The following is an 18,734-nucleotide window of genomic DNA, read 5'->3' on the forward strand; positions in this document are numbered from 1 at the left end:
TGCGCAGCATGAGTCGTCCGGAAAAAAGGTGGCGTCCAATTTCGACTACTTACTGCACCTGCATGAATAAACTGAGGACCAGGCGAATATCGAGAGAGCTTACTGAAACAAGTCCACCTGTATTCTTGCATCAAGAGTCCATGTATAGAGCAGAGTTGATGGAACCTCGACTGCAGACCTCATGAACTTCTCCGGCCATAGGGCTCAAATGGAAAAATCGCCGCAATGCCTGCCATGAGGATGTACAACGCGGCGCAAATATATATCGGGACAGCGGTTCCCGTCTTTGCCGCCAGTCAGCGCGAACCCAGCCATTCGGAGTCATCTCAAACATGACAGGTTCAGTGAAGAGCAGACTTACATCAGCGACCGTCGCAATAACGGCACTCAAGATTCCCATAACCCTGTTCCAGGCAATCGCGATCCCATTGCCGGTACCTCTGTGCGCACTAGGCAGCACCTCCGGCGTATAAGCGTACAGCGTGCCATAGTAGATATTTAAACAGAAGTTGATGATGCATGTGAACGCCACATTCTGAACAGCAGTCCTGACCTGCGTGTACGCGAAGAAGAAAGCCATGGTGACCAATGCTCCAATAACCATGGTATACTTACGACCAAGGCGCGTATGACACATGTAGCCCGCTAGCACAGGTCCCCAAATCCCGCTAAAGTTCACGAGGGTGTAGTTGCGCCAAGTGATGTAGGGTGATGGTTCACCGAAGGCGGCGCCGCGAGAGGAGAGGTAGGCGGGGAGGAAGACATTGTAGACTAAACAAAGGTGTACAAAGTCAGCGTATGTCTCACATGCAGTTCGCACAGAGACACTTACGGGGGTAGGCGAGGCCTATCAATGTCCACGAGAGCCAGATCAACGATGTGCTAATACCTATTCGCTTCGTGGAATACAGGCCGCGGAGGTGCATATTGATCTCTCCCAAGCCCCATTTACTCTGATTTCCACGTGCAGCGATACGATCTACGGTGCCACAGTCTTGCATCTGGATGACGGTGAGACTACAAGGTCGATTGTATTTGGTGGCAATGAAGTGGAGGGTTTCGACGCACTCGGCGTCTTTACCTTCGCTGACGAGGAATTTGGGAGTCTCCTTGAGACGGATGATGGTGATGCGGAGAATAGACATTACAAAAACCAAGGATCCAGAAGCGTACCATACGTAGCGCCAACCTTGGTTGTTAGACTTTGTACAGGGGCCTGCCGTGGGATCGAGGGATGGGTCTGCGCAGCTAAAATTTGGAAGGAAGGCCCAGGCAAAAAAGCCAGCTACGAGCTGACCAATGCCTAGTCAGAGTGTTAGTACTTAGGCTTATAGATGCCATCCCTCGGAGAAGAAAACAGCGGAAGATTGGGGATATATATACCCCACCAAGCTGCCATGAGCGTAAGCATCCACTGCCTATAGCTAGGCAGATACTCCAAGAACACTGCCGTATCCAACACCAAATTCCCTCCGGCGCCAAAAGCACTCAAACATACGAACAAGCCCAAGACTTCCCAATTTGGGCTTGCTCCAGCCACAATTGCAAAGATCGAGCAAATCAGCAAACTAACGTTAAACGCTGTCTTTCGGCCGATGATATCGGCTGATAAGCCCCAGAATAAGGCTCCCGTGAGCATTCCGACGTAAGCAGCGATGGTCAGGCCGTTTCGGTAGGAAGGCTTGAACTCAAGGGCGGCTTGCGCGGCGATGACGGACTGAATGAGTAGGATGAGGGAGTCAACGGCGTAGCCAAAACCATTCAGGACAAAGAGCTAAGCCTTATTAGAAATGCTCAAAGATGTCAGAGACACATCAAGTACCTTCCATTGATACGTCGTGAAACCGATCTGGGGACTGTAATCAGTACACACCCACAAGAGTCTTCTCTCAACAAGCTTACCTCATCGATCGCATTGTTAACCAGATGCATTTTGGCATTCAGCACAGGATCAGTGAGTTGTAAGATGTCGTCTTTACCCAAGCTACTCGTTTCACCGCAGGCGTGCTGGTGTTCAACATCGTGCTCGTGCTCTTGCACTTTCCCGTCGTGAACTTTGCTCTGATCGTCCATCTTACTATACCACACCTCAATCTCCGAATGCACTGTACAAAATTTCCAACTCTTTGCAAATGTGAGAGGTGCACGCGACGACTGGGAAGAAAGAGAAAGGCCAAATAGAGGGGCACCGAGTGTAAGGTAGATCCATGTATCTTGCTGGCACTTGCAGCGAAGGACAAGACTATTCCGATGCTGTGCCCAATGCAACGTCCGAACTCACCACGTTGTTCGCCTGGTCCGAACGGCTGCACCAATGGCAACAACCCAAGGAATGCGCTTGTCAGCTGGTAGCTACGCTTTGATTGGTCGGCATCATAATCGGCTGTTCGTGACAGGGGTATAAGCTGAGGCGATCGCTCTTGGAAATCCTTGGGTTGTGATACGGGCGATACCAACGTGGGAAGGTGCGAATGAGCACAAGAACGTTCCGTCGAATCGGCAGTCGACCATTCTCGAGTTGCGCGCAACGTCTCTGAGCACGGAGATGGCCTCAGTGGCGTGAAATCTGCAATACCAACTGGGCCACCTAGGGAGATGAGTTCAGGTCTTCCCATCTGCAATGTATATGTATTTGACTTGACTATAATCTGTATTGTGGAGTACGACTACGTGCACCTTCGTGCAGTGAGAATTGTGGTATAATCGTGATGGCGCCCCACTGTTACAACATTAGCAAGGAAAGAAAGGAATCTGTACATGATATCGCCGTAAATATAGCCCTGGTATCCTAAACGCCTTGCTGAAGACAAGATGTACACAATGATGAAATGCATCGGAAACAAGAGGATCCCATGTAATAGTTCCTACTGCGCGGGTGTTTGTGTCGGAGTACTCTCTTCGGTGCTGGCAATAGCACTGTCGCCTTCCGCGACCATTGTGACCGGTGTTGGTGTAATCCTTCGTCGCTTACTCTCTCGCGCATCTGCATCAACTTCCGGCATAGCATACAAATCTCGTTTCTTGGAAGTCGAAGATGCATCGTCGCGGTCTGACTCGCTCATTTCGCTTTCTCTTCGCCCAACATGGGCAGTGCTTGGTACCCCGCTGACCGAGCTACTTGCACTGTGCGTCGTGCCCTGGCCGTGAGCTGGGGTCAGAGGCGGTGTCCACATCGGTACAGGTCCAGAATTGGCAGCAGCAATACTAGGCACTGATGACATAGCCGGCGTTGGGGCGTTCATGTTGCTTTGGTCACCTGCACCGGGCGCAAAGGATGAAGCAGTAGCAATACTGGATACCGAATTGCTTCTTGTGGGACTTCCAGGCCTTGCGGGAACAAAAGAGCTCGGAGAGGCCGGGAAGCCTGCAGAGGGTTGCCTCTGCATTGGTGGTGCAGTAGCCGTTGTGGTGCCCGGCATGGTTCCGTTTGTTGGTGTAGGAGTCGGGGTAGAGTTGTTTGATGTGTGCCCCCCCGTGGTGTTGATGGCAGCAGGTGTCTGCTGTGGTCGGCTATGAACAGCTAAAGGACCCGTGTACTTGTCGCCGAGTTCGCCAGGAGCAAATGTGATGGATGAGCAAAAGCCATCCGACGAGGTCATCAGCAGCATGGAGCCGTCATTTGACCTATTGAATGGTAAGTGAACTGGGAGTCAAAGCGGGCCTCGGCACGTACCAGGTGATGTCTGTAAAGGTAGCAAAGTGCAAGTTGCTGACGATGCATAGGGGCTTCTGTTGCTGCGTATCGTAGATGTGGATAGCGTCTTGTGTTGCGACAGCATACATCATGCGATAAGGCAGTGTAAAGGCAGACGGAGGCCCGGGGGGCAGGCCGGATTGAGCGGATGCTTCGCCATCGGCGGGCTTGGGCGACGGCGCTGATAGGCTTGGCGAGGGAGAAGGCGCACTCGTGATGGGCGGGGGGTCCATGGATGAATGCGAGGTAGGGGGCTTGGAGGGCATGACTGGATCAGGCAGAGAAGGAATCTCATCGTCCATATTCGAAGTATCGATGGTGATGTGCCTGGTGGGTGGGGCAGACTGGCGCAGGGTATAGTAGACGGGCGAGCAACGGACGGCGACCGAGGGCTTCTTGTGGCCGGGCAGATAGGCGACGGGTGGCTTGTTAAGGCCGGCCCGGGTATATATGTAGACTGTATTCGTGATGTCGTCGGTCTGCTTGGCTTCAGCAACGGACGCATGCACGGCCTTGTATTGGCCTGCCGGCGTGAACAACAAGCTGCCGTCCGGGGCAAATGTAAGACGTCGGAAGAAGGACGTCAGGGTCTCGTTGAAGTAGAGGGGCGCGTTGCGGAGGCCCATGGGGCCCATGGTGCCAATGCTGGGGGAGTTTGGCATGACGGCGGGCAGGGGCATGGACGGAGCGGGCGAGGCGGAGCGGCGCATGGATGGAGAGGAGCCGAAGGACGAACGACGGCTGTGCGAGGTCGGCGGCGGATGCATCGTGGGCAGGGCCAGCGACTGGGGCGTGCCGGGCATCGACGGCACGGGCGAGCCGATTGCCATGGCAGCATCAGCGGCAAAGGCGCGGCTGCCGAAGTCTGGGGGCGCCGGGCTGTTGGAAGAGACGCGGCGGGCGGGCAGGTCCATCTTGGTGACCTTGCTGTGCTGGGCCAGCGAGAAGTGGCCGTCCTTGTTCTTCAGGGTGTAGATGTGGACGGAGCGGTCCGACGACTGGGTTGCAATGTACTCGTTCATGGGGTCCCAGGCAACGCCCTGGACGTAGTGGTTGTGCTCGGCAATCTGCCGCACGATGCTTCCTAGACACGATTGAGCAGCTATCGGGGACGTGGTGGCTGGGCACGGGGCGTACCAGTGTGAGCGTTGTAGATGCGGGCAATGTTGTCCATGCTGCCTGTGATGAAGAAGACGCCGTCAGGGGACCAGGCCAGGTCGTAGATCTCGGAGCCTATGGACCTGCACATGGCCTTGACTCGCCACGTCTCCTTGTCTTCGAGGCCCTCGTCCAAGTTGTGCGCCGCCTGCTTCTCGGCGGGGACCCAGAGCAGCACGTTGCCGTCGTCGCCGGCGCTCGCGAGCATCTCGCCTAGGGCACGTCAGTTGCTGCTCTCTCTTGCACGTGGGCCGGAGGCGTACCCCGTGGACACCATCGCACCACGTTGACGGCCTGCGTGTGCTTGGCCAGAGTCGACAGGTAGGAGACGGTGCGCTCCTCGCCGTGCGCCTCGACGCTCCAGAGCTGTTGTACAGGTCAGCGCAAGTCCATGCTGCTCGCGGGGAGGGGCTGCCGCACCCGCACGTTGTTGTCGCCGCCCGCTGTCGCCAGGCGTCCCTTGCCGTGGGGCTCAAAGTGCGCCGAGTAGATGGGCGCGTTCTCGTTGTGCCAGGACACCAGGAGCGGAGCAGCCTTCATCGTCGCTGGGGCCGCTGCTCATTCCGCACACAGGCGCAGGCGTAGGGCGTCCGTGGGTGCTGGCTGCACGTGACGGGTCGTGATGTTGGCGGGAGGAGGGCAGGGCATGCGGGTGAGGCTCTGGGCTGGCGGTGCGGAGGGCAGATGGATGGTTTGCCTGTGTCTCTGGGTGCCCAGGTGGTTGGAGCGCGGACGTTCCGCGTCTGCTCCTAGCCGCATCGGGAAAGCTCTTTGGTTTTGGTTTCACTGTAGCCACCAGCGCCCGTCCAGCCTCCCACACGCCGGCCCTCATGTAGATCCTGCAAACACAGGCAACCCGCCTGCATCCACCATGGCAGACGACGCTGCCGCCCGCCTCGAAACCGAGCTGCTGCTGCTAGATGCCATGTATCCCCACCAGACGCACTATCATCCCAAGTCACGGGAATTGAGCTTCTCCCAAGATGATCGTGCCTCGCTCCTTCTTCGCTTGCCCGAGTCGTATCCGGCATCAGGGTCGCCCGACATCATCTCTGCGACTGACGCAGCCAAGCACGACCTGCGGACGCGCATTAGAGATGCCGTCACAGGGCTTGGGCTGGCCCAAGGCGAAGAGGCCCTCGATGCCATCCTCGCTGCCTTTCGGCACATGCTCGATTCTGCTCCTGCTGAATCACACAGCGGCTCGACCGCAGGGGCCAACCAGAGTCTAGACACCTCCAAGACAGTCATTGTATGGCTGCACCATCTTCTCAATACCAACAAACGCAAACTTGCACTCTCACCTCCGTCTTCAGTGCCACCCGTGTCTGGGCTCACCAAGCCTGGATATCCTGGCTTGCTTGTCTACTCCGGCCCCTCCGTAGCTGTCACAGAGCATGTCAACACACTAAAAGCACAGAACTGGCAAGCGTTCCAGGTACGGTATGAAGAAGCAGAGCTCTGGCACTTTGCACATGGTGCCGGCGTCAGAGAGATGGAGACTATGAGCCATGTCGTCAAGGGCGTCGAAACAGAAGGAGCCATTGGGGCAACGCAGAAAGAGGAGCTTCTCAAAGCTATCGGTATCAAATAAACATCCCACCAGTTCTCTGCTACATTCCTTCCAAAGGCGCTTTCTTATTTGTTGACGTGACTCCTGGCTCAAGTAATCGTTAGGACCTCCGCTTATGGATGTCCATCTGGACTTTCGTGGTGACGTGATGTACCTTGGATGTACAAAGGAGCAACATGTCATTCGAGGTTGGCCCGAGCGCGCCAGTTCGCATCACAAATCATCGAAAGTCTGCCGCAGCACCATTTCGCAACACCACGGCGTCATACAGTCTCCAATATCAACACCCCAATGGCTGCACCAATGAAATGCATGGCCACGGCTGTGAGGAGTATTTCAGGTCCACGAGCGGCGCGCGTTCCGCATCGAACATTCGCCTTTAGCACATCGAGTCCGGTCGCATCGTCGCGGAAACCATCAGCGGGCAACGCAACGTGTCGGAGGGAATTACAGACAACGCGCATTGGACCAAGGAACGCTGCAAGTAGCTGCCAAGGACACACAAGGGGTTTTTCGCAATCGACACCACGGAGCAAGCTCAAGACAATAGATCAGATCCGGGCCAGGAACAAGGGCGGGGTACGTTTCGATATCCAAGGAACTATGTACCAGATGGGAGTACTTAGACGCCCGATCAAAGGCTAACGCTTCGTAGCCATTCAATCTCACAGCAGCCATCCTCTTCGTCGCAGCAGGCGGAGGATTATGGGCCTACTTCACATACGAGAAAGAGCGCATGGCAAGAAAGCGAATCGCCGAGCAAACAAAGGGTATCGGAAAGCCTAAAGTAGGCGGTCCATTCCACCTCCAAGACCACAATGGCCAGCCATTCAGCAACGAGGATATGCTAGGCAAATACTCTCTCGTACGGCATCGCCCTCGACCCAGTGTGAGCATTTATACTAACAATAGTGTCGTAGGTCTACTTTGGTTTCACTCACTGTCCCGACATCTGCCCCGACGAGCTCGACAAAATGGCTCTCATGTACGACAAAGTCGTCGCCGAATGCGGAAACGTCATCCTCCCCGTCATGATCACATGCGATCCTGCACGCGACAACCCCAAGGTGCTCAAGGAATACCTGGCAGAGTTCCATCCTGACTTCATCGGCTTGACAGGCACCCACGAGGAGATCAAGGATACATGTAAAGCGTATCGCGTGTACTTCAGCACCCCCAAGGACGTCAAGCCTGGCCAAGACTACCTGGTTGATCACAGTATCTACTTCTATTTGATGGGTATGTTGTCTTGCTGTCATCAGGTTGCACGTACATAGGCTAACAGATCTACCAGACCCAGAAGGCGATTTTGTCGAAGCCATCGGGCGCAACTTCACGGCGGAACAGGCTGCGAAGGTCATCTCAGACCACATCAAGGATTGGGAAAAGCCGTTGAAGAAAGAGACGAGATGGGAGTAGACGAATGCGGACTGAAGGTTGGAGATGCGAGTGGCTCGTGTGACTTGCATGCTATAGAACGTGGCAAGGACGTGCGAGTCACACCAGGTGCAGGGAGTGATGTATATATACTTTTGTAAGAATACGGTGAGTGGGGCTTATACTATGGCATGTGTGCAGGTGTGTATATTACTTGTCTGAATACCCATATTACAAGGACAAAGCATTTCGCTGTAGATGCAACACGTTCGTGAATGAGCTGTCGCTATGCATCCTGTCTTCTCTTTCTAGGGTACAGGTCTGTACTCTTTGATACTAAAACTCATGTGTGCGATACGCTGTACACATTAAAAACATAAAGCTGTCTCTGTGACCTTTCAGTAGAGAATACAGCAAGTGCCTATGTTAAAAAAAATGAAGAAAGAAGGCGGACGTATGCTTCTGTGGGAATGCATTAAGAACAAGATATGTTGCTTTTATAGCCTCAGAGAGACGAATGCACCTGTATCAAAAAAGAAAGATAGCCGGGCAAAAAGAAACTAGGGCCGAACCGGAGTCGAACCGGTGACTTCGGGAAGGTAGCATTTCGTTTCAACTGCAGTCCTACACTCTACCACTGAGTTACCGGCCCATCGAAGAACATATAGATGATTTTGAAAATAATCAAAATATATGCTACTAAATCAACGTCTGATCATTGACTCATCCACAGCCCCCACATCTAACCCACCCACGTGGTGTCCTCATCGATGCATTTGCTAGCACGCCACCTGCCTTGCAACTTGACTCCGCAAGAGCAGTATCAAGCATCCGTCATGCTGACTCTGCCGGAAACCGTCCACCTACAAATGTTCGGTCAGACATTCTACAAAGCAGTTACATTGGTTACATAAACTAGGGCATGTCCTGTCGCAGAGAGATCTATACTAAACGCTTGGGCTTTTTTTAAATGCATCGCCTATGATGCACCCGGCAATGCGATGTAACGTGTGTCGTTGCTTTGCACTTAGGAGAAAAATAGTTGTCGCGGTATTTCAATGTAGCCGTACCCTCTGCCTGCATTTGAAAGCATATCAAGCTATTCCAACGCGTATTGGACTGTCAGACTAAGGATGTGGTCCGTCTTTGCCTCGGATTAGAGCCTGGGTTTGGTCGGGCAAGTTATCGTTATAGCACCTCGGTATACGGTAAGATCTTGATTTGGTGCAACTATTTTTCAGCACAAGTGCGATGGCTTTGATAATGGACTGATTGCTGGAAGGCAGCTGCAGTAACAACGTTGAAATGTGCGTTTAGATTGCTTCTATTCTTTTTCCCCGGACAAGTACATTGAAGAAAACCCATGAGTCAACCAGCACAACGAACGGCAAGGGTGGGGCCTAGACGCCCAAGAAAGTGATGAGAACTCTTGTGCTGCGTCTCTGTAGATCAGTCAATCTTGTTCGCAGTTGATGGCTGCTTATTGCCTAGGTAGTGTTCCGGTGCACAACGTCTTGTAAGACTACGATTAAAGAAACGACCTTGGGATGCAGCATAGCAGTTGCCCTGTTTTGGCATCTGATTGGATACGCGTGTTGAACACAAATGATATCCTCAAGGTGTGCTTTCGTTCAGAACCACTACAGCCTTCGCAAAAGCGAGGCTACCCCCCTCAGTGAATACAGATAGCAGGAAACTGAAATGGCTTTACCAATTGCAAGGTCACGTCAGACAAAGAATCGTATGTCTTGGCTGGGTTCCACCACCTCCAGTCTCATGAATGTATCCTGTTCTTGATCGCTTCTACAATGCTCTTCAGACCACTCAGTCTGGCCTCTCTCGTCTCCCCAAGGTATAAGCTTGCAACAGGCCATGCATGAATACCTCCCGGCTCTTCCCAGCTGTCTACCTCTTTTCCGGTCTTTTCCAATAAGCTGATCAGGCGCCTTGTCTCCGGCCCAAGCACTTCTTCACTACCATATAGGAAATACCATCCTTGTTCAGGACTAGCCTCTCTCCACTTATTCAAATCTCTGCACGTTCCGGGTGAAACGATTGGATCATCTGCTGACACCTTGCTCCCGATGTATTGACGGCCGTATAGCTCCAACGATGAACTGTTGAGATAGTCGGATTCTGTGTTTCGATTTTCGCGCGATAGAATCGTGACCCACGGGCTGATCATGATGGCAAGGCCAGGTTTCTGATGTCGCAAGTCCGTGTGGTCAGACACGTATAGCAGAAAGCTCAAGATGAGGGTTGCGCCCGCAGAGTCTCCACCCACGACGACACGAACTGAAGATTGAGCTAGCGATAGAACGTATTCGTAGCCTGCGACCGTCTCGTGGAGTTGGGTAGGGTATGTAGCGTCTGGGACGAGCGTGTATTCCAAAGCGAATAGAGCCGGATTGCTGTACCCAGCGTTCTTGAGCATTGCAACCCAAGCGAGTAGAAACTCCATATAGAAGAAACTACTCCCCATGGAAAAGCCACCTCCATGACAATAGTACACAATTACGTCTGGCTGCTCTTGCTGGTTGTGCACTATCCATACACCTCTAAAGTTTGGTCTTTTAATCTCAGTCCACCTGATAGGACTGGTGACGATGCCGTGTCTCAGCATACGAAACCTCAAGAAAGGGAGTGACACGGCTTTGGAAAAAAAGACACGCCCCAGAAAGGCGGGCATGTTGGCGAATGCATAGCGAACGAAACGGATGACCAAGTCCTGGAAAGGCGTTGCCTTCTGCACGAAAGGGGCACGATGTTGATGTGATACGAAGAAGCGTTCACGAATGAACTGGTACGGTATGGCGACGGCTTTGGGAGCTGTGAGTATTAGTATGCCCACGTACATGACATGTTGTAGCTTACCCAGAGATGGCAGGGCTGGTATCAGCCATGTCAAGAGTGGCAGGAGCCCAATCTGGACTAACAATTGAGGAGCGAGAAAGACGAGGAAAGCTATGCAGTCCAGATAAGAAATTTGACTCAGTATCATCTTTACAGAGTAGAGGATGGACAAAGTATCTCAGCCACGAGCACGCCTAGCGACACCGTTCAGGACTGGAATAGCGATGACGCTGACAAGGGTCCGGCTAAGCCACAATCGCTTAGCGCCACATCTAACGGTTCGCATTGATCATGCTTTCCGTGAGCTTCGGCCGGGCAACCTGCGGACCTCTGGAAGACGTGAAGCCGGAGTCACATCAGGCGGAGCAACACCCAAACACTGACTTGCTCAAACTAGGCAGGGAGCGGTTCGCACGTGACGATAATTAGCGGAGCTGCGCACGGACCCGTCGGTCGGTCGCGACTTCCAGAAAACTTCCGCGACTCACTTAGCTGTCACTCCGCAAACACGTCTGTCCGCGCCTGCAAACAAGCCTGCCTGCTTGCCTGCGCCTGCATCGAGGGGCTCTCTTACTTCAATCTTTCCTTGTCTCTCATCCGCCATTTCCCATTGATGGAGTAACGTCTGGCGCAAACATCGGGTTCAACTCTTACACGGCAGCCTGACCCCAAGTCGCGAACTTGTCGGGCCTTACCATGGGCGACCCCGCAACCGATCCGAAGGCGGCGCCGCTCGCCGACGAGCTGAGAGAGCTTGCTGTGTACGTGCGAAATGCCTAGGCTCTGAACTCATACTAACGTAAGCAGGTCGCTCCCCACGACGGCCTTCCCAAAGAACTTCTTCTGCGCCCTGTGTAACGAGCTTGCGTTCGACTCATACAAGCTGATCTGCTGTGCTAAATCCATATGCTCACCATGTGCGTACACCATATGCTGCTGCCGGAGATTCTCGCAGGCGCTAACGCGGCCCAGGTCAAGGAAACCTCCAGTTCCCGACAGCGTGTCCCTCGTGCGACCACTCACCGCTCGAGGCCGACTCTTGCACACCGAACAAGTCTCTGCGTAACACGATGCGAGTGTGGCTACAAAAACAGAAGAAGAAGGAAGAGGCCAAGGCCGCGGCACAGGCAGCTACCCCGCCCGTCGAGGTGACACCGGCCGCGCCTGAGGTCCTGCCGGTCGGTGATGGTACAGAGCAGCCCGTAGACAGTGTTGAGGATGCGCACAAGGCAGAAGGCGGTGCTGCTGAACAAGCTGCTGGTTCTGCCGAGGCCCCAGAAGAGGCTGGACAGCGCGCCGGCTCGGCCGCGGCCCAACCAAAGGAGGTAGGTTGTGAAAGTCTTTCATTTCGCTCTTGCGCGAGCATGCGGGTACTGTACAATCAGAAGAAGAAGAAACCAAGCAGAAGAGACACCGTCGGGCCTCTAAGCATTGCAAAACATGGTTGCCACACGTGCCAATGACCGGAGATGCTTTCCACTGCACTCGCGCTCTTGCTGACCAAATCAGGAAAATGCTTCTCCTGAGATGGAGACTGAGCGGCGCGGTAGCACCGCCTCCCAGAGCGTGACCAAGAACACGGGACCTTCAGCGGCCGACAGCTCGACCGACGAGCAAAAACCCTCCAACGGAACTAATGGCATGATTGGCAACAACCCGCCGATGAGCGGTGTGCAAAGCCAGATGGGCTTCGGCTTCCCCAATCAGGGCGGCTTCAGCAATGGCATGGCTTGGAACGGGATGCCTAATATCATGGCCAACGGCGGCTGGAACGGCATGAATCCTATGGGTATGTCTTTGGAATAACTTTGCCTTCTTTGCAGGCGACTAATGCCTTGCTAGATTTCAACAACATGAACGGAATGTACGGCAACTTTGGAGGGAACATGGGCTTGGGCATGAACGACATGTCTGCCATGAACATGATGCAGTACGGTGGTGGCTATGGCAATGGATGGAATGGTATGGGCAGTGGCTATGGAAACTTCAGCGGGCCCAATCAGCTGGGTGGCTTTAATCAATCTGGAGCATATCCCGAGATGATGAACCAGTTTCCCAAGAATAATTTCCCAAACCAGAACCACAATCGTTTCCATGCCAATCAAGGAGGAGCACATCCTCAGCGAAACAACAAGAATGGCAGCCAGGGTGGCTTTGGTCCGGGTTGCCAGAATGCGCCTGGTCGTCCGGGCAGCCGTGGCGGTCCTTTGCAAAACGTACGTTCAACCCACCAACGAAAGCTACCGAACCCATACACGGGAATCGGCCAAACTTGGAAACCAAAAACTGACCCGATTCGTTCTACACAGCGTGACGACCAGTCGCCTGACGGAAATGCCAACCCTGCTCCTGAGGTGAAGGCCGAGGGCGAGCAGTCGAAGGCGTCCGCAGATCCAACTGAAGAAGGTAAGGACATCGTCGACGATATCCCAGTATCGCTCGAACCACAGACTTCAGCAGATGGGGTTGGTGCTGGCAATGCTAGCGAAGCTGCTGGCGACGACACTAACCAGGCAGGGGGTGGTCCACAATGCGAGACTCAAGACGGCGGTCTGAAGCCTATACAAACTGTAGACTCTGGCGATGCAGACATGCGAGAGTACGACCAGTCTATGATGGGCCCTGGTGTGCCATACCCTCAAGGAATGATGAATCAGTTCCCGGATCAGCACATGAATGCAGCCTTCGACCCCAGCATGAACATTATGGGATACAATGGCAACTATGGTCCACGTGGCGGCTTCAATAACGGGGCTTATGGTGCAGCGACAGTTCTGACAGGTCAGCCAACGGAACCGATTGGTGTCGGTGTTGCAGGCGCGCCAACTGGACCACGCGCGATGAGAGAAGGTCGACCCAACACTGGTTTCTCGAGTCGTGCCCATGGTGGGCGATATGCAGCTCCGCCACCGCCCAAAAGCGTCGCGTCTGCTCAAGATGCGACAACTGCTAGCCCACAGCGTAGAGTTCGATCGTAAGTAGATTTGATGGAGAATGAAGTACAAGCAGTGGCTGACAATGACGCAGGCGGTCACCTCTCCGAGATGAGAGTATGCGGGTCAAGGAACGCTCACCCACGCCTTCTCGACCACAATCACGAACGAAGGGTGATGACAGAAGTGAGCAACGTGACCGATCGCGTTCTGCAGACCGTCATTCTCGTCGCGATGACCGCGGTAGATCCGTTTCGCCATTGAACAACGAATACGAGGATCGCAAAGACCGCAAGCACCATCGATCGTCACGCTATGATGACCGTGACCCGGAGTATGATGATCGTTACCGCGACGAGAAGGGCAGCCGGGGTGACCGTACACGAACTGCATCGGCAGACTCCAAGTATCGTAGCAGCCGTCGTGACAAGGACAAGCACCGTTCATCGCGGTCCCACCGCGACCGGAGCAAGGAGCATCGTCGTCGCCATCGCTCCCGATCACCTCGTGAGGGAGACAAATATGAAGACGAAGATGCGTACGGCAATGGCGAAAAGGATTCTGATGCCAGTTCACGACGCAAGCACAGGAGCGGGCGCGACCGCTCACGCGACAAGGAACGTGAACGAGACCGCAAGGATCGTAAAGAGCGAGAGCGAGACCGCAACTATGATTACGACCGCGAGAAGGATCGCTCCCGCGACAAGGATAAGGACAAGGACCGTAGGCGGCGTCGCGATCGTGAAAGTGAAGACGATGAGCGTGATTATGGGGACGACAATCACCGCTCTTCACGCCGTAGTCGCAAAGATCGCGATCGCGAGCGACGCGAGTACGATGATCATGAGCGCAAAGACAAGCCATCTCAATTGGAGAGGGAAGAGGATGTCGTCGGTCAGATGATGAAGAAACGCGCTATGTCTCCGCCCTTGAACGCACCAACCGGGCCCTCGGCGAATGGCTTCAGCATCAAGGGTCGCTCAAAGAACGCGGTCATGCCTCCACCGGCCCAACCTCCTACCGGCCCACGAGCTTTCCAGCCACCCAAGGGTCCGGCTGCTGATCGAAACAAAGACCGAAGCGGCGAAGCTAGGGATCACCGTCGTAAAACCAGCGCGACTTCTACATCGACTATACCAACCGGCCCTTCATCCAAAGACAAAGAAACGTTCCAAGACCATTATGCCGCTGAGCGAGAGCGCAATGCCCGAGAGCGAGACAGTCGCGAACGCGTGGAGAAGCCATCCAGCTCCAGCAAGTCCCTTCAATCACGCATCTCTCCTTCACCCCGCCCTACGCTCTCGAGTAAGCGTAGCAGAGACGACTTTGACGACGAGGCTCCGGTACCCACAGGCCCCAAAGCTGATGCCAAGCCTCCCACAGGCCCCGCCGCGCATCGTGACAAGCGCAGGAAGTCTGGTGCGACGGGTGACGACAACATTGCCAGCCTCTTTACAGCGGGACTGCGTAAGAACGCCAAGGCTAGACGTGGTGGTGTGAGGACTGAAGGCGACGTCGAGCGCGAGATGATGGAGCGGGAGCGGGAAAGGCGGTAAGATGGCTCTTTTGGCCATATGCGCACCGGTTTCCAGACGGGTCTTTTGGGCTATGACAAGGCACGATATGGCTACGAGACAGTGACATGCTCAATCTGGGGGAACTGCTGGGGGAGACCTGAGGTCCTTTCTCTACTTATCTGTATTATACCCTTTGAGACATGAGTCAGAAGATATGGACGAACATGTATGCTGTATACGCAGTAATCAGCGTAGGCTTAGGTACGATAATTAAGAATTCTTGTCCGGAGATGGATACGTTGTGGAATTGTGGTATCGTTTATTCTGTGAAATCTGGGATGTTGGGACGAAGCCGTCACAGGGTTTGAAGCTTCGACATATTTACCGCCTGTGGTTTACAAACTCCTTCTGCTCACCACCCAATCTCGATGCGACGACAGTCGCTTCCCTAATTGCCTTTGCGACGGCGCCCCTGACGCCATCTTCCTCGAGAGACATGAGCCCACCGATGGTGCAACCACCAGGCGTTGAGACTTTATCCTTCAGCACCGCTGGATGCTCGCCGTTTAGCACGAGCCCAGTGGTTCCCCTCATGGTCTGCGCAGCCATCATCTGTGCCTCTGCTCTTGGTAGGCCCATGGCAACCGCACCATCGGCCGCCGCCTCCAGTATCAGTGCGAAAAAAGCTGGACCCGAGCCACACAGCGCGGTCGCGGCATCCATGTTCGCAGGAGGGAGGTTCGTAACGCGACCGATGGAGCTGAAGACGAACTCAACGAGCTTGTACTGCGCCTCACTGAGGGGTGGGTCCGAAGTCTGGATCACAGACATGGACTCTCCTACGAAAGACGCAGTGTTGGGCATGACCCTCACCACGCGACAAGCGTTTTCTGTCTTCGCCGGCCCGTGGGGATACAGGAAAGCTTCAATCTGCTCCCGCGTCACGCCTGCCAGGATGCTGACCAGCACCTTCCCCTTCAGCGCCTCCCCAACGCCCTCCTCGCCCAGAATCGTCTTGAAGCCATGTGGCTTGCAGCTCAGCAGTACGATGTCAGCTTCCTGCACGCCCTTGAGGTTCTGGTTTGTGAGCGTCTGCAGGGGGAAGTTGTAGTGGCCGAGGGCTTTGCGGACGTTTTGTTCGGCGGGGGCCCATTGGTCGCAGGCGATGAAGTTGGAGAGGTTAGGCACGTCTTTAGAGGCAGAGGCAGAGGCGGGATCGAGCGAGGCTCTCGTCCTGGCAGAGGCGAGCGAGGCCATGACGCCGCCCATTATCGCGATGCCCATGGTTCCTGGGCTTGTTAGCGATGGCTGTGGTTGGGGGGTGGGCCAGACGACGTGCCAGAGCCGAGGACAGTCAACGTGAGAGGCTTGGCTTCTTGTGTGGTCGCCATGGTGGATGAGTGCCGTGGGCGTCTTGGTGGGCACTGTTGGGCAAACGCGAAGGACGAGGGCTGCTGCGTTTCGGGAGCGCGAGATCGGCGCCTTCCCCACGTTCCAAGGTTGGCTTGGAGAAATCTTGAGCTATGGCCATGGCCGACGATATGCGCGCACCTCCCCAAGCTCTCCGCCTGACGCTCCACACGACCTTGCCGTCCAGACCACCAAGACTACCGCCGGGCCCATAGTAGCCAAAGACGTGCGCAAGCCCGAGCTCCACCATGGCCGACCCGTTCGAGGTCCGTCAACGCTTCACGACGCTGCTCTCCCACCTCAGCGCATCCCACACGTCGCTCCAAAAGGCCGCTCTCTACGCGTTGAAGAACCGTGAAATGGACGAAGACCTCCACTCCTGCATCCTCGAGCAACTCGAACGCACCAACATGAACACCCGCGCGAACATCATGTTCTTCATCGAATGCCTCTGCGAATACGCCGTCAGGGACAACAACTCGGGCGATGCGAGCGCAATGGGCTACGTCCGCATGTTGCAGAGAGACATACTGGCTGTTGTAGAATGCGTCGTAGGCGAAGAAGGCGCCAACATCCGCGTCGTTCGCAAAGTCCTCAAGACGCTCGAGAACCTGTCCATCCTCATGAAGGAGACTGTCCAAGAACTCGAGGCCGTACTGAAGTCGAGAGAAGTCGCGCATCCCTTCATGGCGACAGATACCTCCGACCCCAAAGACAGCTTTCCGGCTTCTGCCGGTCGGAATGGAGGGCAAAGAATGGACAAACGTCAGATTGAACAGAGGATTGAGGAGGACAGGGAGAGACACAAGAGGTTGCGGGAGAGTATCTGGGCGGTGCCAGGAGACGGCTACGAGGAGCTGGAGAAGCTATGGGATGAGGCCAGCGACATCAACGAGGACGACTACGTTACCGCGAGGGAAGATGCCGAGGAGAGGAGGAAGGTTATTGAGTTCGGATAGAATCCTGACAAAGACCGAGAGAAAATTGAGGCATGGGAAGCGGCCAGAGCTGCTGCGAACGAGGAACAGGCAAGCGAAGATGAGGGTAGCCAAAGTTCCAAGACCGTGTCAGTCGGAAATGGTTCCTGGCATGGTGGGCAGGCGGTAGCTGATCTGCATTTACGGCGTTGATTGGGAGCGACAGACATTGCCACAGCATGGCCTAGGCGTTGGGGCAGAGATACCACGGGCTTGTCTCATGACGCCCACATTGTTGTTGGAATTCTGAGTAAACTGTATACATCCATGGTCATTCCAAACATATCTGTACACGCCCAAACGTAATGCTATGATACAGTATTCGTCCTTCTCTCCCGGATCCTGCTCTTCGCCGCTTATAGCATGCCCCTACTCCATGACAACTGTAGCACCCAGCGCCTTGAGCGTCTCGACAATCTTCTCCGCCTCCTCCTTTGGCACACCCTCCTTCATCATCTTCGGTGCTCCCTCAACGAACTTCTTGCTGTCCACCAAACTCAAGCCTAACATGGCCTTGATCTCCTTGATCACCTTGGGTTTCGCGCCGGCGTCGAATTTCTCGAGCTTGAGGTTGAAAAGTGTCTTCTCTTGAGCGGCGGGCGCGGCCTCTTCTTCCTCGACAGGGGCTGCGGCCGCGGGACCGGCACCTCCTCCGGGACCAGCGACAAATCCTCCCATAGGCATGTCGGGTATGTTCAGACGAGTCTGGCGAAGTGTTAGTGGGACAACCTGAACGTCGCTGCATCTATCATCGGTGGCGAAACGGTTTAAAGCCAGGCCTGTCTCCCTTAAACACAATGCAGGTGTGGAGACGGGCATGCTCTACATATTGTATGCGTGCCACTACAGGCTTCCGATGGTCGCCTTCCCACCCCCGTAGCATGTCACCGTACCTTTAACGTCGATACCAAGTCTGCAGTCTCCAACAGAGTCAATTGACTAATCTGATCCACGATCGTCGCAATCTTTGGATTTGTGGGAGCTGCCGCATCTGACTGCCATCTCCGCTGTATCCTCTGCTGTGTGGCTCCAACGGTCGGTCGTACGTATGCGGACTGCTTCGCGGTGCAGATACAGCGCCTGAGCGCGCGGGATGCCGGTGCTGCCATTGTGCTGGAGGGGAAGGCGTGAATCGATGGTGATGATTGTACGTTGCGGGCGTGCCTGCCATCATGAGATTTTGCGGAGCGGATTACGACTAATTGGGTTGGCGTCTTGGCGCGTTCCCAGACCCGCAAAAAA

General features: G+C 54.7%; 9 protein-coding genes and 1 non-coding gene across 10 annotated transcripts; 4 read left to right on the forward strand and 6 right to left on the reverse strand.

The window, feature by feature from the left end:
* Window positions 1–179: 179 nt before the first annotated feature.
* On the reverse strand, window positions 180–2,073 carry J4E83_000096 (uncharacterized protein; the record flags this gene model as incomplete). The annotated part of the gene is made up of 6 exons (XM_049327061.1): window positions 180–284; window positions 362–771; window positions 833–1,303; window positions 1,384–1,774; window positions 1,823–1,849; window positions 1,903–2,073. The coding sequence occupies 6 exons, from the start codon at window positions 2,071–2,073 to the stop codon at window positions 180–182; spliced, it is 1,575 nt and encodes a 524-aa protein (XP_049193206.1).
* A 791-nt stretch (window positions 2,074–2,864) lies between these two features.
* J4E83_000097 (uncharacterized protein) lies at window positions 2,865–5,392 on the reverse strand (the record flags this gene model as incomplete). The annotated part of the gene is made up of 5 exons (XM_049327062.1): window positions 2,865–3,624; window positions 3,674–4,778; window positions 4,832–5,065; window positions 5,116–5,218; window positions 5,273–5,392. The coding sequence occupies 5 exons, from the start codon at window positions 5,390–5,392 to the stop codon at window positions 2,865–2,867; spliced, it is 2,322 nt and encodes a 773-aa protein (XP_049193207.1).
* Window positions 5,393–5,723: 331 nt separating this feature from the next.
* Window positions 5,724–6,446, forward strand: J4E83_000098 (uncharacterized protein; the record flags this gene model as incomplete). The annotated part of the gene is made up of 1 exon (XM_049327063.1): window positions 5,724–6,446. The coding sequence occupies one exon, from the start codon at window positions 5,724–5,726 to the stop codon at window positions 6,444–6,446; it is 723 nt and encodes a 240-aa protein (XP_049193208.1).
* A 270-nt stretch (window positions 6,447–6,716) lies between these two features.
* Window positions 6,717–7,844, forward strand: J4E83_000099 (uncharacterized protein; the record flags this gene model as incomplete). Its single annotated transcript, XM_049327064.1, has 4 exons — window positions 6,717–7,004; window positions 7,081–7,290; window positions 7,346–7,664; window positions 7,720–7,844. 4 exons carry the CDS (start codon window positions 6,717–6,719, stop codon window positions 7,842–7,844), a joined length of 942 nt encoding a protein of 313 aa, XP_049193209.1.
* A 520-nt stretch (window positions 7,845–8,364) lies between these two features.
* J4E83_000100 lies at window positions 8,365–8,454 on the reverse strand. The gene has a single exon. It is a non-coding gene; the product is annotated as a tRNA-Cys (tRNA).
* Window positions 8,455–9,576: 1,122 nt separating this feature from the next.
* On the reverse strand, window positions 9,577–10,803 carry J4E83_000101 (uncharacterized protein; the record flags this gene model as incomplete). The annotated part of the gene is made up of 2 exons (XM_049327065.1): window positions 9,577–10,631; window positions 10,677–10,803. 2 exons carry the CDS (start codon window positions 10,801–10,803, stop codon window positions 9,577–9,579), a joined length of 1,182 nt encoding a protein of 393 aa, XP_049193210.1.
* A 548-nt stretch (window positions 10,804–11,351) lies between these two features.
* Window positions 11,352–15,144, forward strand: J4E83_000102 (uncharacterized protein; the record flags this gene model as incomplete). Its single annotated transcript, XM_049327066.1, has 6 exons — window positions 11,352–11,416; window positions 11,463–11,572; window positions 11,628–11,980; window positions 12,165–12,444; window positions 12,498–13,629; window positions 13,683–15,144. The coding sequence occupies 6 exons, from the start codon at window positions 11,352–11,354 to the stop codon at window positions 15,142–15,144; spliced, it is 3,402 nt and encodes a 1,133-aa protein (XP_049193211.1).
* Window positions 15,145–15,486: 342 nt separating this feature from the next.
* J4E83_000103 (uncharacterized protein) lies at window positions 15,487–16,389 on the reverse strand (the record flags this gene model as incomplete). The annotated part of the gene is made up of 1 exon (XM_049327067.1): window positions 15,487–16,389. One exon carries the CDS (start codon window positions 16,387–16,389, stop codon window positions 15,487–15,489), a length of 903 nt encoding a protein of 300 aa, XP_049193212.1.
* A 374-nt stretch (window positions 16,390–16,763) lies between these two features.
* On the forward strand, window positions 16,764–17,474 carry J4E83_000104 (uncharacterized protein; the record flags this gene model as incomplete). Its single annotated transcript, XM_049327068.1, has 1 exon — window positions 16,764–17,474. One exon carries the CDS (start codon window positions 16,764–16,766, stop codon window positions 17,472–17,474), a length of 711 nt encoding a protein of 236 aa, XP_049193213.1.
* Window positions 17,475–17,861: 387 nt separating this feature from the next.
* Window positions 17,862–18,601, reverse strand: J4E83_000105 (uncharacterized protein; the record flags this gene model as incomplete). The annotated part of the gene is made up of 2 exons (XM_049327069.1): window positions 17,862–18,197; window positions 18,386–18,601. The coding sequence occupies 2 exons, from the start codon at window positions 18,599–18,601 to the stop codon at window positions 17,862–17,864; spliced, it is 552 nt and encodes a 183-aa protein (XP_049193214.1).
* Between the last annotated feature and the right edge of the window lie 133 nt (window positions 18,602–18,734).

This window comes from Alternaria metachromatica (genome assembly GCF_023757995.1).
Source record: "Alternaria metachromatica strain BMP 0045 chromosome Unknown scaffold_1, whole genome shotgun sequence".
NCBI classification, from domain to species: Eukaryota; Fungi; Ascomycota; class Dothideomycetes; order Pleosporales; family Pleosporaceae; genus Alternaria; species Alternaria metachromatica.